At 38.1% G+C, this 19,070-nt stretch overlaps 1 protein-coding gene across 1 annotated transcript in view; it reads left to right on the forward strand.

The window, feature by feature from the left end:
* Nucleotides 1-2,632: 2,632 nt before the first annotated feature.
* The window catches only part of Nbas (NBAS subunit of NRZ tethering complex), a 351,187-nt gene continuing 334,749 nt past the window's right edge, over nt 2,633-19,070 (forward strand). Inside the window, 6 exon segments of the mRNA XM_048804961.1 lie at nt 2,633-2,801; nt 4,946-4,997; nt 6,324-6,360; nt 9,183-9,260; nt 9,568-9,615; nt 13,752-13,795. Of these exon segments, the coding sequence (XP_048660918.1) occupies nt 2,685-2,801; nt 4,946-4,997; nt 6,324-6,360; nt 9,183-9,260; nt 9,568-9,615; nt 13,752-13,795 (376 nt within the window). The 5' untranslated portion in view covers nt 2,633-2,684.

Consider the following 19,070-nt stretch of genomic DNA (forward strand, 5'->3'; position numbering starts at 1 on the left):
AAAATATTGGGTAGACAAAAACAATAGCTGTTATTACAAAGGTGAGGGAGGCGAGGAGGATTAGAAGTCTCTCTATCCTTCTGAAATGCTCAATGTCTTATTAAACTAACCACTCTGTCGTTTCAGATTGGTGTGACCATTATCTCCCTGTACCTATGACAGCTGCTTTATGCCTGTTCTCCTACCAGCTACTAGCATACTTTCTAGTCTCAAAAGTGTCCTGTTTGAGCAATTAACTACATAGTCACCATAAATAAGACCAGTTAGCAACTTGGCTTCAGATACTCGACCCGTTTTAAGTCAGCCTGTTGCTTTGACTCTTCTGAACTTTGATTACCTGCCTTTTCTTTTCCAATTCCAGGGTCTGATACCGACATTGGGTGCTTTTCTTATGACCCATACATTCTTATCCCTGTCTCCTTTTGACTGGTCAACTCCTTCTCCCCGTTCCAGGAACTCTTGGGGATTTTAAGTAGTGAAGGCTTAACCACCTGTCCATCTGCTCAGTGCATCTCTGGCAGCAGAATGTTCCTTCTGGGAATTTCTACAGCTATATATGTGTACACTCCGAAGAGTGGTTTTAGCCAGAGAAACTGTCTTTTTTATGACAGAAGCTCTCGGGGGTTCAGCTAGGCATGCTCTTCTGTTTTCCCTTCTACTGTACAAATTGTGGCAAATAGGGTGAGGGTGGGAACAGAGAGCCGTAAATATAATGACGCTAAAAGGAAAAAAAAATCTTAGTGATGTATTTTCAGTCTCATTCGCATTCCAACTAAGAAGCATGCATCCTTTGCCAGTTTGACCAGCTACCTCCTATCTGTTGCTGTGTGATTGGGTGAAGAGAATGGATGATGCAGAAAGCAATCCCAATATCTGTCAGACTAGATAAGGAAGGGTGAGGGGTAAAGGAACCTTGATGCACTGAAGAGCGTGGGGCTGCTGAGGCACTGTAAGATTACAGCCACCACCCTCACGCTGCCTATCCCTGGGAATGGTGTTCCTGCTGCCTCCTCTACAGCATGCAATGTGAGATGTGCTCTCTGCAGGTGTGCAGCTTGCTGAGTGAGGGAGAGGAGACGCTGGTGTTTGCAATGAGAGGCTTGATGAAAAGACACAGCTGCTGTGAAAAATACTTGATTTGAAAAGCCTAGTGTGGTGGCATAGGATTGTAGTCTATTACTGGGAGGGCTAAGGAAGGAGGATTTCTTGACACCAGCAATTTGAGGTCAGCCTGGGCAACATAGGGAGACCCTGTCTCTTAATTTTTTTTTTTATTTGGGGAAATCATTCATTTATTCAAATAACATATTTTTCTCCACAGTGCTCTGTGCTGGGCACTGTTATAGATGCTGAGGATATAGCGGGGATGTGTATTGAATCTGTTATGTATATAGGTGGAGCACTGTGCCATGGCTGAGCTTCCACTTTAAAGAATGGGGATAGATAATACACAACGCTAATAAACTGCAGAGCACTTCAGATGATGCCAAGTGTTAAGGAGAAAAAAACAGAGCTGGCAAAGTGGGAGATCTGGACAGATGGAGTTGGGAAGGGGATTACAAAATTAAAAATGAGCAGTCGGTGTAGACTTCAGAAAGAAGGTGACATTTGAACAAAAACTTGAGGGCAATGAGAGCCAGGCAAATAGCAGATATAGTAAACCTCCAACCAGTGGGAGCAGCCAAGGAAGATTGCGTCTGGTGACTCTGAACCGGCAAAGTCAGCGAGTTTGAAGGTAGTGAGGGCAGCAGATGAGGTATGAAACTAAGGGAAGCCAGAAACTAAGGGAAGCCAAGTAGATGACATAGGGCTTTGAGGTCATTTAACTTTGAGAGAAATGGGAGCCATTAGAGGCTTCCTGGTAGTGGATTTTAATTGCATCACTGCCTAATCTATCTTGATAGACTTTATACAATGTAATCCTCAAGAGATCTTGGTAAGTTGTGCTTGTTTTGAATGTGACACAGTGCTAATACTTCGTGCACTGCATATTCGTTCAAATTAAAATAGGTTCTGCTTACAGTACAGGTGTTTCTACGTGGAGGTACTTGTTGAGTATACAAACGAGTCTGGTCCTCAGTTTGCTATTACATCACTGATGCTCTTCACACCCTTTCTCAAGTTTTGTTCAGTCTGTCTGCTCTTTTTTCTTTTGCTCACTCCATTTCCCCCTCATTGAAGTGCCTCTCTCAGACCACCTCCGCGGGATTCAAATTTACCTATAAAGACCCAGGGCGAACACCGCCTGCTCCTGGAAGCTCCTGCAAACCCTCTGACCCTCACTGCTTTTCTTAAGCTTCTGATGCCTATCTTTAGCTCAACGTTTTGATTCGGGTAATTTTTGTTTTGGCGTTTACCCACTTAAAAACCGTGGGTTCCATCAAACCTAAATTAACACCAGCAATTCGAAAGTACTTTTTTGTTTTTACAGAAGCTTTTCTGTTTTACAGGAAAGATTCAATGGCTTGGCCCTTCTCACGCAGAAATAACGAGGGGATCAGGACCCAAGTCCTACTCCAAACGCAATGGTCATTGTCGTACCTAACAGCATTTTCTTTTGGTGGCCAGTTCCTTTCACTTTTCTCTCTTCATCCCGGAGAATTAAAAGCGGCCGCAGCCGGGGAAGCTTGTCCAGCGTGGGACGCCGTAGCGCCACTCCCTCGGCTGCTGAGTCCGGGGCGAACATGGCGGCCCCCGAGTCAGGGCTGGCTTTGAGTCCCGGCACTTCAGAGGGCGAGGAGGAGACGATCCTCTATGACTTGTTGGTCAACACCGAGTGGCCCCCCGAGACAGAAGTACAGGTGAGCCCGGCCCCTGTGCGGAGGCGGCGGCGGCGGGTGCAGCGCGGGCGCTTGGCAGGCAGAGCCACGTCGCCCGAGCCACGTATCAGAGGAGCAGGAGCGGGTGGGCGGTGTGTGCGGTCCACCTGGCGACCGCACCTGGCGCCCGCGGGGGTCTCGGATTCCTCCTGGGCTTGGAGTCCGGATATCCGTGCGGGACGGCGCGCGATGGCCGTGCACCTGATCTCGCTAGTCGCTGTCACTCTCTTTTTCATAGAGGGGAGGTCGCGGAGAGGGGCTGGGGGTCCTCCTGTCCGGACTCTCGGGGGTCCCTTCCCGCGGACTGGCGAGGCCGGGTCTGGGCTGCCTGGTCTGCGGCAGGAGTTTCCCAGGTCCCCAGAGGCTTCTCTACGTCTGGGGGCCCCCGCGGGTCGCAGGATCTCACCCTTTCCCCCCCACGTGGGGTGAATCGCGCTATTTTTTTTCATTTAATAAAACCGTGTCCGTGTTTTGTATTCCGCGTCCCAGCGAGGAGTGGGGACGCAGATAATACGCTCTTGGGACTTGCAGTATAGCGGGCGATAGCCCGGTGAACTTTCCCGTAACCTGGTGCTGTAAGTTCTGCGTAGCGGTTTTCGTGACATGCCAAGGCAGTGAGGAGAGGAGAGCAACTGACCTGGTTTGGGAGCCCTGCTAGGAAAGGAGCTCTGTTGGTTGGTGGCTTATAAACTGGATCCTGGGGTTATCAGTTGTTTCCCAGGCAGGACCTTCCATGCATAGGGGAAGATCCAGACTCGGGTTTATTCAACCCGTTTTGGGAGGAGGGGGACTGGGGATTGAACACAGGGGTGCTCCACCAACGAGGTAAATCCTCAACCCTTATTCTTATTTTGAAACAGTCTTACCAAGTTGCTGAGGCTGTCCTCAAACTTGCAATCCTGCCTCAGCCTGAGTGGCAGGGATCATAGGCTTGTGTTACCGAACCTGACTCAACAGATACTTAAAGGATCTAACTGTGCCTATCACTGTTAGACTTGGAGGAAGCAGCAAGCTCAAATAGGATTATTAAGGAAAACGGAGTTCATATGAACTTGGTTTTACCATATCTTAGTGTTGGCTTATTGTACAGCTCACCTTCCTATAAAGTGTATAGCTTTCCTCTATAACAGTCTTACAGCAGTTTCTGCTTAATGCATTTTGTAGGGAGGCAAAATTCTGCAGATAGTTTTTCTGGTATGTTTCCATTTGTTCTGAATAACATAAGTACTTTGTAGGTTACACAGCTAGCCTAACAGGTGGCTACCTTTTGTGTTCTACAGGCTGTTTCTACTCCTTAATACTGGTGGTTAATTATAGTAATGTTCAGAATAATTATAAGTTGATTTAGAAAAATAAGCACAGCAGCAACTTATATTGAAACTTTAGAAGCGCTTTGCTGCCTTTTTTGGGATTCTGTTGATGTCAGCAGCTGAACTATAAGCTCTTAGAGGGCCACTGCATCAGATTCATCTGTCTCTGTGGGGCCAAATTGTGTCTTGATGATCACCTGTGTTGAGTCAAATAATGTTTATATATTCTTAAAAATATTATCTGCACTTAATGTTGTCTTCATTTTCTTGACAGCCCTTCAGTGCATTTTACTCGCATATAATACCTGTTTAATGAACATTCAGTAGTGTTCAGTTTATACTTACAGAATGGAATTATTCAATATAGCAGTTATGTCTGTTTTGTTAGTAGCATTGCCTTTATGGACATAGAAGAGATATTCAATGAATTTGCCTTGAGGGATGAGTTTACTAATCCATATGATCACTTTTCCTATAAGCAAACCTTATTTTAGGTTTCTGCAGCCCACCCACATAGACTATCCTGAACCAGCAGCCATTCTTTGCCCTTGATTTCTCTTGTCTTCAATTTGTGTTTTTATTTGGAAAGTTTGCAGCCTCAGTTCTTGTGCTCTTGTGCAAGGTTCAAGTTGACATGTGCTTATTACTGCCAGGCTCACCTTTATTCCAACTGTACCCAGTCCTGATAATACTCTTCTGTCAATCTCTAGGTTTTGAATATTGTTAATTCTGAGCATTAGTTAAGTATAAGTTGACAAGTTGTACAAGTATTACTGAAACACTTTCAAATGTAAGGATTTGTTTTTCAAATTGTAGCCTAGAGGTAACCGAAAGCATGGAGCATCGTTTATCACAAAAGCAATCAGAGGTAAATATAGCTTATTTTTCTATATGTAATAGTTAATTTTCCCCCATTTTATTTACAACTGCTATTTTAGAAAGCTTGGGTGTTTTAAAATGTGTTCTTTAGACTACTGATGTGGAAGATGATGGAAGTGACATAGATGTTATGAGTTTAATTTTATATGCAGATGCATATACATGTATTTCCACACTTATGTCTTTAATGCAGTGTAGGGTGAGGGTGTACCCTAGTTTTAACTATTGCGGATGTATTCTATAAGGAATGAAGAAATCCAACCTGGTGTGTGTCTTGGAGAGACTATGGATGTTGAAGGGGAAAAGGTTGGAAAACTACTTTAAAAATGATTCAGATATAACTGGTCAAAAATATCTGTTCATGCCACTACTGACAGCCTTTACATGTGAGTTAATAAGAGTCTGAAAAAGAATTGAGTGCTATCCTTACTGAGTGGACTGTGAGACTTTCATTAAATAACATCCCTTTTACCAGAGTAGCGGGGAGGTGCTGAGGAAATTTGCTTGAGTTTTTCTTTTTAATGTGACCATTCTGCCTCCAAAGTCCATTTTTATTTTTTGGGAGGTTTGAGCTCCTTATAAGAAGATTGTTTCAAAAGTGTTGAGTGGTTGAAATTATAATTTTATCTTTATCTTATACAAGGAGCTGTAACATTGAATTTTCATTATCTCGTATGCTTTGAAATTTTAGAAAACATGTACAACAGTAAAAACTTATTGTAGAAAATTTAGAAAATACAGGTAATCACAAATTAGAATATTTTTTCTTTACAACTCGGAGATAATCTGTCTTCAGACTTTTTTCTATTGATACACACCTAGCTGCATACATTCATACATGTATATATCACACATAGGTATTTTTAAAAAAAACATATAAATCATGTAGTACTGTATTAGAACCCCTCCCCCCCGCCCAATGGCTTCCTCATTTTAGTATTTATCTTTGTTATAAAGAAAGTGTGAATTGGTGTCTTTGGTTTAATTTTTATACAAATAGTTTACCTGATTTTAAAGGTCAATTTCTATGACTTCTAGTCATGGTTTCATTGAAGCTTCTTAGATTTTATTTCTTACCACTTTTTTTTGTTAGGTAGTACTTTGAAGTCTTGAATAATACAAACTTGAATCATACTTGTGCACATTAACTTCTATTAAAACTGTATATTAGGTTATTTTCATCTTAAGAATTATGTTCTCAATATTTTTTGTGATGACTCGGACTGTAGTACCTTTTAGACTTGTCACCTGTAAACCTAATTTGAAAATGATTATTAAAGGACAATTGATTTATATTTGGCTTTTTTTATTCCAGATCATTTACTATTTTTACGCCAATACATCTGGTACAGGTGAGACTTCAGTTCTGCAGAGAAACAGTATGGACATCAAATACGTACATTATCTGACTTAAATGTTAATAAACTCCAGATCATGATATTAATGTTGACATTAAGGTGACCAATTTTAAAAAGTATACATTTCTAATATTTTGGCATAAATTGTGAGGATAGACTTGAAATTTGTTTCCTTAGTCATTAAGAATCTCATTACTTTTGCTTCATCTGTGTGTCCTCAGCATTATCTTGAACACACAGGGTGGATGTGTGGCTTGCATATCTTTAAAAAGTTATTGTTAGATCCACTCTCCCGTGTTAATATTCAGTTGCTATATATCAGAATGTTCTTTAGGTGTCAGTTCTTGTGTACTTTTTAATTCTTCTGATGTAGTGTTGACCTTTTAACTTCAAAAGGAATGAAGAAGTAATCCCAAAGGCTGTAATTCTACTTCTAGAAATATGTGGAACTTGTTTATAGAATTATTACAGACTGCCTTTTCCTCATCTTGAAAGCTCCAGAGATAATATACTTGCATAAGAGACCTTTGCTCTTCTCTAGGACTTCCTCCAGATTTTTTTAAGCACTCTATGGATTGGTGTGTGTGTGCGCGTGGGCACATCTATATGTATATATACATGCAAATTTATATAGGTTTCTTTAAACTTGTTTCTTTGAGCATGTGGAATATGATAGGGTAGAGATGAGTGAGGAGGAAGGAAGAGTAGGTAAATGGGAGAATATGAAGGTATCCTGAACACCCTGGACAGAGTAGGCAGAAAATGTCTACTCACATTGCTGATTACATTTTTTGAGGACTCAAAGTTCACTCTGATGCAATCCTTATGTGATTACCTTACCTTCAGATCGGGCATCAGTAGGTATCTGTCTCCTCTTCTCATGGAAAGTCCTTTTCCTTAAACTGGCCAATCTTTTAGTCGCGCCTTTTTTTTTTTTTTTTGCTGCTATGGCTAAAAGATGAGAACTAAAGAGGAAAAACTTAACTTGCGGCTCTGTTTCAGAGGTTTTAATCCATAGATGGCAGACTTTATTCCTCAGTGCCCAAGGTAAGGCAGGACATCATGGAGAAAAAAATATGGCAGAGGAAAGTGCTCAGGACATGGTACCAGGAAGCAGAGTGACTAAACTGGGCTCACAAAATATATACCCCAAAGATAAGCCCCCAGAGCCCACTGCCTCCAGCCACACCTTACCTGCCTACAGTTACCAGCCAGTTAGTGCAGTAAAGTGGATTAATGTACTGATTAGATCAAGGTTCTCATAATTTGATAATCTCATCTCAACTTTCTTGTATTGTCTTACACATGAGCTTTTGGGGAACACCTCATGTCTAAACCATACCAGCCATGTCGATCATAATGCATTCACAACCTATATTATGAAGTTTTTATCTTCCTCATCTTATTTTCAAAAAGATTGTATTTCAATTAGTGTTCTTGAGCTTATGATCATTAAACCTGAAGGTTTGGGAGCTAATATTAAAAGTATAGTTTTCCTTAAAAATTTTTTTCTTTTAATTTAAAAATATTAAAAATACTGAGAATTCTATACAATATAATAAACATGTTTGATTTGTATCTACATTTGAATTAAAGCAGTTGTTGCTACTCTGCCATATTTCAGATTCCTTTTGCTCTATACAAAATGTCACATTTCAAGTCCTTACCCCATGTCTTTCCTTCTCTGTCCCTCCAAGAGAAAATTATCCTGTGTAGATGGTGTTCATATTCACATTTCATGTATATTTCCTGTCTTTATATTAAAAATGAGCATAAATAACACCAAATATATATTCTAGTCTAAAAATACAACTTTGTATTTTCTGATTTCCTTGTTTTTCCTGCAATTTTTTTCAGTTCAACATTTTAATAACACAACAATCATTTTTCTCTAAAACTTATTGTTTCAGCAGAAATTTTCTATTGTCTTTCTTCAGGTATCCCTCATTTGTTTAATTCATTGGTTGTGGATAATTTCTTGTCTTTTGTGAATGGTTTTATAGTGAACTTATGCTTGGGGATTTCTGTATCATGAGTATTGTGAAACTGTAGTCTGATCTTGCACTTAATGTAGGCTTGAACTTTTATTACACTTATTAAAATTTTTTGATGGTGGTGATCAAGCCCAGGGCTTGCACATGCTAGGCAAAAGCTCTACCACTGAGTTCTAGCCCCAGCTTGGGGCTTTTTGATTTTTTGATAGATTTCATACTCGTCTCTCACAGACAAGAGTTCCAGGCAGAAGAGAATCATTAGTTTTTGGGCCCTTATTCTTTCATTGCTAGAACATACACTTGAGCAGTGTGCATCTCTCTTCTAACTCCTGTCCTCTCTGATCTAGTTGCTTGTTTCCTATTCTGTATAGCAAATCCTGTTTGGGGTTCTCATCTTTTTCCCTTGACCAGTTCTAGCTTTCAGGTATCTTTTCATTGTTACTACTTGGAAATTTATCTTTCTATGGTGAATTTAACTCTATCTTGGAATTTGTTTTTGTTGAGCCAGAATTTCTAGGTTGTCACAGCAGAAAGGATTTGGCATAAACTCACACACACACTCTGCTCTTTTATTGGTATTCTAGATAACATTTTTCCTGGAAAGGGTGAGATCTGTATCTTTGAACACACACCATGTTTTCTGGAAATGGAGAAATATATATGTATATAAAATATAGTCAAGTTTCAGGTATCAATTAGTAACTTTTGGTTTTGTGTTGATATTCCAATTTTATGTTCTGATGGAAAAAATTCTTTTTAAAAGCCTGTGTATTAATATTTACCTAGTTTTGATTTTAAGTAACTGATGTGTTGTGATTTCAGTCCCGCACCCTTTTTGCTCCCTGATGGACTGGTTCGATTGGTTAATAAACAGATAAACTGGCATTTGGTACTTGCAAGGTAAGATGTATAAAATTTACATGTTTTTATATCTGTATTGGCTCTCAAATTTCATTGTTGACATTAATTTTAGGGTTCTATGGCTTTCACTCTTGATTTTTATGATATATAAATTCCCTTTGTGACCTATGATCAGTATTATTTAAATGTTAATTCAAGCTGTATGGAATACTTTTCTCTGCTTTTGTACCTAGGTACTCATTGTAAGGTCAAAAGATGAATAATTATAGGAAAAAAAATTAATGATTTAAGTTAAAATAATTCTGTTGAAGGCTGACAAATATTCATTTTTTTTCTTTCATGAAAGCAATGGAAAGCTTTTGGCTGCTGTTCAAGATCAGTGTGTAGAGATAAGGTAATTGTTAATATTATTCATATGTAAAATTTCCTTGAGTAAAATTTTACTTGAGAAATAAGAGCTAAGATTTTTAGTCTTTTTAAGTGAAGAATATTCATAAGGACTTTACAATTAAGTCACTTAAATTTTGTGAAGTATCGAATGCCAACTTATGAGTGATGCTTTCTAAGAGTAGTTTACTCATATTTTGACTTCCCCAGGCCACTCTGCTGTCTCCTGAGTTTTACATTCACAGTAAATGTCTCATTTTCTAGACTCTGGAAATCACCCTTGTTTGACTAGTTACTGCTCTATCGGAGATGCTCAGGAAGGTGTCAGAGTGGGGACAGCTTTGTTCTGCTGGCACAAGCTGTAGATTGAATTTGGGTTTGTGAAAGACCAAGGTTACACATAACTTGAAATGAAACAATGAAAGAGTTCTCTAAGTTGGGTTTTCTTGGTATTTTATTTTAAAATATTACATTAATTGTAAAAGAATCACAACTAATTTAGAAAAACTAGTTCTTTGGGAAATTTCCAGCAGCAAATTAAATGTGTGGCAACTCTAAAATTGAGGGTTACTTTTTTCTAGGAAAGCCCTAATTCTTTCTTGGTTCTTGAAAAGAAAACAAAACTTTCAAGATGTTTAGGTCTAGATACTAGTCAGAGGATTTTCCTGCTGCTTCATTAAGAAAAGTGATTATTATTAATCATTCAGTTATCAGTTTTTTCTTTCTTTCATGTATTCAGGCAGAACTGGACTCTTCAAATTTAGGGGGTAGGGATAGAAAACAGAAGATCTGTCCCCACCTGGGCATTGGCTTCAACTGGGAAGGCTTTCTTATCCCTTCTAAAACCATCAGGAATAGTAATGATGGACAGTGATGACAGCCATTCAAAAATAAATTAACTTGATTCGACTTTATGGGCAGGTGTGTGCGAGTGGTGTTTGTACCAGGGATTGAATTCAAGTGTGCTAAACCACTGAACTATGTCCTCAGCCCTTTATTTTGAGATGGGGTCTCACCAAGTTGCTGAGGGCCTCGATAAGTTGAGGCTGGCTTTGAACTTGGAATCCTCCTACCTTGGCCTCCCTACCCAGTAGGATTGCAAGCGTGTGCCACCATGCCTGTGATTCCTTTGACAGCATCATTAAACATCAAATCAGCAGTGTTTGAATTTAAATTGTTCATAGAAATGGACTAGCACCTCATATTCCATTCGTTGCAATAATGTGTTTTTTTAGAGAAATTTGCTTGCTCATAGTGTGACTCACTTAAAAATAAGTTAGTAGGCCAGACTTATTTCCACTTTTCCATGAAAGGAAAACAATGAAATGATTTTAGGTGTTAGTCTGGGTGTGCATGTGTGTGGTCAAGATAATAAGCTTGGGAAGGGACCATTTGACCAATGATTTCATGGATGAAAAGATAATTTGAAAATGTTTTGTAACGTATATTATGTCTTGAGGCTTACATGGTGAAAAGTTAACTCCACTAGGAAGCCTTTGATAATATACCCTTTATTAGTCTCCTCTTCCCATATATTGGTTAATCATCTATCCTTTAGGAACCTATGATAACTTTTTCCTATTTTTAATAAGATGCTAATAGTGGGCACAATCAGAAATGCTTTATGCATGTTTACTCATTTAATCTTGGTAGAATCCCTTGTGAGGCTGTAGTTATTGCTATTTTCCCTTATTTCTATAATAAAGTGGGCATGATATAGTTGAATAACCTCCCTAAGGATTTGCAGTAGGCTTTTAGTTTCACTGTTTATACTCTTAGCCACAAATCTATACTACGTTTCACTTACATCATGCTTAGCCAAGAATGCTTGTATGTTTCCCCATTATATTAGACTAGTGCTTTGCACTTCAGTGTGTTCCATTTACCAGGAACTTGGGACAGATGGGATTTGGAGTTTGTAGCTCCAGTTATGTGCTCCTTGCAGGAGAGACTCCTATGTTTTTCCCAGCTGGTATTTCAATATACATACCTAGGGATTAATAGTTTGGTGAATAAGCACGGGGTGTTTGCAAGTGGAATAGGGGAATCGGGCTGAGAAGGCATTATAGGGCATAGCCACCTATGCCTTGCATTGCTCAGTTGGCATTCATTTGCTTTTGCTGACTAAATACAGGAGCATATAGACTGACTCTGCAGTAACCTAAAAGCAGGTGTGTTTGAGCAAGATGTGGAATGATCAGCAGAGAAAAAGGGCAAGAGATTAAAAAAATAAATTCTTATGACTAGAGCTTATCCTTGAATTTTAAGGTCACTTGTTATTTTCCATATTCATCCTTTCTGCCATAGTAAAGGACGTGTGCAATGCAAGATTGACTTAGTAGTAATGGCAGTTAGTACTCAATAGGTATTTAATAAACATTTGTTGCTTGGATTAGAATATGAAAGATATTCTTAGTATCTCAGCATTATTTGATATTAGGAAGTAGTTATAAAGAAATGGATTTTGAGGGGGAAAAAGAAGCTATAAAAGTTTAATTTTGGAGAGAGTGCACGCTGTCTTTTCATTTGAACTTGAGTTGCTGTTCCCAGTTTTATTCTTGTGGTCATGGTAAATGACTAATCATTTGTTCTAGTATGACACACTTGCTTACTTGTGGGGCTGCCCATGGATAGGATAGTGAAACAATTGTTTGTGAATTGCTTCTTTAATTTGTAACTTATCAGCAGCTATAGATTAGAATTGGTTAATGTTTCCTTATTTCCTAAGTAGTGAAATAATTATGATTATGGGCTGTTATAAAATAGGAACTAATTGGAAACTATCATAGAACACAACAGAACACATTAAAATAAGGAATGCTTACAGGAAAAAAGCATATAAATTCTCTCATCCCCAGGATTTGCTTAACTATTTGGTGAATAAGTTCTAAGGTTTAACAAAACCAGATTATATCTTCCTGCCTTTTCTTCCCCAGCAAAAATAGCAACTGTTAGTGATTATATTAAAGATAGTAGAAAATAGAGTTAAGTAGAAAGAACTACAAATTACCTACTCTACTAGCCAAAATTGTCTATTACTATTTTGTTGTATATCCTTTGAACCTTTTCTATTTGTATTTGTTTAGTGGAATAATGTTGTATATTTCTGTTTTATAGTGACTGAATTGCTTCTACAATCTGTAAACTTAATTTTCATTCTTGATATTAATTTTAAAAGGCTATTCAGAAATAAATGTCAACATCTTTCCATATCACTTATGTAATTGCATAATACTTCGTGCATGTACATAGTAAAATTTAATCTTCTGGGTGTATTTTTCTTTTATAAATTAGACTGCATTAATTTTCTCAACACTTGTATATATCTGTAGTTATTCCCAGAGATAACTTTGTAGAAGTGGAATTGGGTCAGATGCTAAAGACATGAAAGTTTTGGGTGATTTTTAGTAAATTTTCTAGATTTAGCCTTACTTTTGAACATATTTTATAATTATAGTACTCTATTTCAAGATCACAGATTTAAATATGTCACTGGTTTAAATATGGTGACTTGTTTGGGCTATTTGATTTATTAAAATAAGACTTTCTCTTTCATGATCAAAATTTGTAGTACGATAGAAAGTAGTGATTCTTAACTAGGATCAATCTGTGAAACTTTAAAAGGTATTGTTGGGTCCCATCCTATACATATGCATTCCCCCCCTCCCCCACCCCTTGGCTCTATAGATTGAACTTGGGGCCTGGAGTGTGCTGTACACTCAACTACAAGCTATACTCCCAGCACTTTTTATTTTGAGTCAGGGTTTCACTAAATTGTTCAGCCTGGTCTCAAATTTGCCATCGTCCTGCCTCATCCTCCTGTGTAGCTGGGATTATAAGTGTGCCCCACCTTGCTCAGCCCTGATCTAATGAATCAGAACCTTTGGGAATGGGGGCCAGATTTTTCTATCATATTAAGAGCATGCTTAAACTCATTGTGTTATATCATTGTATTTGTGTTTCTGACTTCATAAGAAGGTTGGAAGAAAATACTGTGTCTAATGAAAGTGTTATGCCTCATATGAGACTCTCTATGAAAGGAGTGATTCAGTGTTGGATATAGAAGTGTATAATATCTAGTATTTTATAGACTTACACAGTAGTATTTAAGGATAAAACTTGATCTTTGCACATATTTTACAGATCTGCCAAAGATGACTTTACCTCCATTATTGGGAAATGCCAAGGTAAGAATTTACAAGATATAAAACAAAAATTTTAAATCTACAATTTGTTTATTAAACTCAGAATAGATATTAAATATTAACAAGGATTATTGACTATTGAAATAATTAAAATTGTAATTGTTTATATGCCTTAAATATTTTGCTTTAAGATGTGTTTTAGAAGAATTTGAAATTTAAACTGTCACTAAACTGACTTATTTAAGTGTAGCTTTTTATTTTGGATCACTGAAGAAACTTTTATGGCAAGAGTTGGTCAGATACAGACTAGTAAAAAGAAAAAAGTCTGACTTAATCATTCTTAGAAACATTTCAGCAAAAATTGACAATACAATTTATGTGCATGAAGTGTTTTCTTGGTACTTGACGTATGATTGTCAGCAAGAAGGTATAGTCCTCTGAAGCAATCAAATATTTAACTAGAAACAGACGAATCTACTAAGGAAACGGTTTACAGTGAGTTTTTAATGGGTGTGAGATAAGTGAGAAAGTGATTTTTTGGAAATCAATTTTAAGAAGTCAGTTCAAGTTAATAAAACCACTTTAGAAAGAGCAGTATGAGATTCCTCAGTTCAAGGAAGGAAACCATCATATTATCGTTCTATTCCATTTCTTGGTATTTATCAAAGAATTAAAATCAGTATATTATAGTGATACATACTTTCCAACGTTTATAGCCATCCAATTCATAATAGCCAAGTTATAATTCATAATAGCCAAGTTATAGAACCAGCCTAGGTGCCTGTTGATGGATAAATAAAATATTGTATACATACAAGATGGAATTTTATTCAACCATAAGAATGAAATTATGGCACTTGCAGGAAAATAGATGGAACTGGAGAACAGATTGGTAAGTGGAAAAAGCCTGACTCAAAGTCCAGGGTTGAATGTGTTCTCACAGGTGGGAGCTAGAGAGAAACAGAAAATAAAAGAAAGCCGGTGGCGGGGGAGGGTAGGTGGAGGAATCTCATGAAAATAGAAGGGAGAGCAGTAGAAGGAAGGAAGAGGGGAGGACACAAGGAAGTACTGGGGAACAAATCTACCAAATTATGCTAAGTCCATGCACGAATATACCAGTGAATCCTGCTTATATATGTAACTATAATGCATTAATTGAAATAGAGGAAGCAGACTAGGAGGAAGGAGGAGGAGGAGATAGGGAAGATACTGGGTAATGACATTGATCAAATTATGTGCATGTACAAATATGGCATAATGAATCCTATTATGTATAATTATAATGCATCAGTAAAAATTGAAAAAATAAAGCCAATTTGCAAACATATGAGAATGAGAGGTCAGCAGAAGATGGAGATAGTGGTTTGGATTTGTTTGCAGAAGCAGTGCATGAAAAGGCAGAGGAAACATTACTAGGAAAATAATTGATTAGGTAAATGCGTCCTTTACCTATGTTTTATTTAGAGGACCTGTGGTCCTTGTCAGATCTGGTGTCAGTTTAATAGTGCCATACCTGTAGGAATCGGTGATAATCAGTCATCTTGTTCATGACAAACATGGTCTTACTGTTTGCCAGGCTATGTAGTATTTTACATGCATTTTCTATATTTTATCTTAAAACAATATTAGGATACGAAGAGTCTTTGACAGTGGAAGAATGAGGAGGAAAGAACATCAGTCGTTTTGGAAGCTATACAGTGGTGCTAAAAGAGGATTCCCCTATGTGTGGGAATAGTGGCGTTAAGCTGTTGTCAAATGTACCACTGGTAGCCTAGGTCCTGTTTTCTTACTTTTGTCCTTCTCAGCCACCTAAGTGTGTTCAGGAAATTAAAGATCGAATATTTAAAAAAAAAAAACAAACTGAATTTCCATAAACCATGAAATTCTATTAGTGTGTCAGTTATCATTCTAATGCAATTTCATATATATTGGTGGATAAAGTAGTGTTTCTATGGAGTTATTTTTATACATAGTGTATGTTGTAACAGTAGCAAATGTAACACTTCCTATATATTTATATAAATGTCTATCTCCTCTTATAATCTGTTTTTTTCCCTCCTCTATTCCCTAGATGGTCAGTAGTACCATTATCCTTAGGTTGCCCAAGCCAGAAAACTAGAAATTTTCTTTTTTCTCCATAAATTCTATGTGCCAGGCACTGTCTTGGGTACTAAATGTGTAAATGGAGATTATGATATAGGTTCCTAGATTTGAGTTTAGTCTGTCAGGGAAGAGAGAAGAGGACAATACTTCATTGACATTGTACTAAGTGCTGCAGTGGACAAGAATTGGGCTTTACAGAGCCCTGGGATCTGGTGAATTAGTTCTTGTCTCCCATTTCTGCCCTTTATCAGTCCTGGTTCAGGTTCTTAACACCTTACTCGGTTTCTTGCAACACTTGGCTGGTGGTTTCCTTCTCTGTGCCCTTCTCTTAATTCACACTTTACACTCCTTGACAAGGTGTTTTTTTTTTTTTTCCCTTCCCCTTGGGGGTTGCTGGGGGATCAAATCCAGGGCTATTTGCAAGCTAAGCAGGCCCTCTACCATTGAGCTCTTAGCCTCAAACTGATCATTTTAAAAGCAGGATTCTATCAGGTTATTTCTTATGTTTGGCTGTACTGCCTCCTGTATATGTAACTTTGTCAAGTAACTCTACCTCTCTGATATGATTTGGAACTTAAATGTCCCCCAAAGTTTCATAGTCGAGGTTTGGTCATCAGCCTATTGGGAGGCGCTATTCCTTGAAGAGGTGGGTTCTAGTGGGAGGGAGTTAGATCATTGGGGGTGTGCCTGAGTAGGGGATATTGGGTCCCTGGTCCCTTTATTTCGCTGCTTGGCTTCCATGAGGTGAGCGGCTTGGCTCTGTCACCTACATGCTCCCCACCATGTTCTGCCTCACCAGAGGCCCAAAGTAACGGGGCCAAGTGACCATGGGTGAAACCTCTGAAACAATGACTCAAATCTTTTCTCATAAATTGTCTCATTGTGTCAGTGATGGAAAGCCGACACATTCTGTGAACCTCAGTCTTATCTGTAATGTTCACATAATTTTATGGATTGAGTTGTGGAGAAAATACAAAATACAAGAATATGAAAATTCTCACAATGCCTGATGCATAAGTACTTAGGAGATACTAAACTACTGTTAACTATGATTCTACCTAAAATATCAATTGTTTGATATTGACTGTGGAATACAATTCATATTTCCTAATTGAGGATGTAAGACCCTTCACAATCGGCCTGTCTTCTGTGAGTCCTCTGCCTTGTGTTCTGTGTTGTAGTGTTCGCATGTCAAGTTTCCCATTCCCGTTGTGCTTTTTGTGCCTGTTACAGGTGGTTCCTTGCACTATATATCGGCCCTGTACACGTTGGGTCAAGCATCAGCTCTTTTGGGAAGCCACCTTCACCATTTATACCTCTTGTTTCTCTGGTACTTGTTTGTGCTGATATCTCAATTAACTTAGTCTTTAATTGTTGATTTGCTTGTCTGATTCTCAGACTAAGTTCTTTGAAGTCAGGGCTCCTGTCTTTTTTTTTTTTTGGTACTGGAGGTTGAACTCGGGGCACTTGATCACTGAGCCACCTCCCCAGCTCTATTATCTATTTAGAGACGAGGTCTCACTGAGTTGCTTAGTACCTTGCTTTTGCTGAGGTTGGCTTTGAACTTGCAAATCTCCTACCTCAGCCCCTGGATTACAGGTGTGTGTCACTACCCTGGCACAGGGCTCCTGTCTTACTCAGGAACTTAAGATTTTTACTGATTAGAGCTGCCTGACACATAATAAGCACATGAATTTTGACCTTATCGAGTAAGTACTTAGGAACTAGTCAATGACTTTTATTAATGTATGAACACAGTATATGTGCTTAGTTCCTGTTGATGAATTTTAGAAATACATGAGAATATATATTATGTGTTAATTATATACTACATACATCTTTATATTCATTTATGAGTATTTGTCATGATATTCTCGGTTTTTATTAACATATACCAATGTGTATACATACCATGAATGGAACAGTAAGGGTAGTTGAGAAGCTCTGCTTGCATAGTATCCTTTTCAAAATAGCATGAAGAGAGGTAGTGTTTATAAAAGTGAATGTTTAAAGAGCTCTAGAATCTCTAGAACTAATAGAAATTCTAGAGCTCTAGAATTTCCTGAACTTCTATGGTTTCCTGAACTTCTATGGTTTCCTCACCAGTGCTTTTTAAAGTAGACCTTATTTGGCTTACATAAAATATATGGTTCGTAAAGTCCCCAAAAGAATAATGTGGGGGAGTTTCAGTTGAATATTTTCCAGTGTGGCCCTTAGCTGGGTGTGAGCCTGGGAACTCTGAGGTAGGTCTCTGAGGAGCATGCTCAGAACGTTGGAAGATCTAGACACACACAGGGTCCTTTTGAGCTTTGGCTTTAGAAACCTCTTGGCCAGTAAGTAAACTGAGAAATTTACAAGTTAACATGAAAATAGGAAGCTTAACTGTTCTGTATTTCATACAAATAATACTTGTTAAAAATTTTTAGAGTACACAGTTAATGTGGCAGTATAGATGAGATAATGCTTTGAGAACTAATGTTTTATTTTGTGGGCTTCCAAATGTTATGAAGTTTATGCTCTTAATGCTGCATTAATGGCTTCTTTCCATTTCATATAATGTGAGGTAATGATCATTTGCTTATTATCTGACTCATCTTTATGGGAATAACTCGCATATGCCAAATGATATTTCACGTACGTGCCTGGAGAAAAGGAGCCAGATTGTTAATGTATTTTTGAAACTACATACTGCAGAGTCTGCAAACTGAAATAGGAGCTATTTGGTTCCACTTTGATATATTTCAATTATTCTTTTATAAAAGATAAGCCCTTTGAGAGAGGTCTTAAATATGCATTGCAACTGGTTTGGACTCTATTTGCCGTGCCATTTTAAGTCATTCAGTCTTCTCTTTTCATCTTGAACAGTGACTTAAAAATCCATGTGGAATTATTTTTATTAAGCTGCTGTATTTTAATTAAGAGATTTTCCTCATATTTCTGACTTTGAAATGTAGCAAGCCAGAGTTTAACTGAACAGCAGCTTGCCTACTGTAGGACAGCCGATGGCCTGCCAGCCCGCCAGTGGCTGGGGCACTTTGCCTGAGATCCACTGGTTGCATCAGGCTTCCAGCAGTCTCATTAGTTTGCTGTTGGATGCCATGCAACATGACTTTCTATTTTGCCATGAAAAAGATTGGGAAGCATCTATTTGAAATGCTCATTTTGAAATGAAAAAATTTATTTCAAAAGTGACTTAGGAGCTTAGGAGCTTCAG

Source organism: Marmota marmota, unplaced genomic scaffold (genome assembly GCF_001458135.2).
Source record: "Marmota marmota marmota unplaced genomic scaffold, marMar, whole genome shotgun sequence".
Lineage (NCBI taxonomy): Eukaryota > Metazoa > Chordata > Mammalia > Rodentia > Sciuridae > Marmota > Marmota marmota.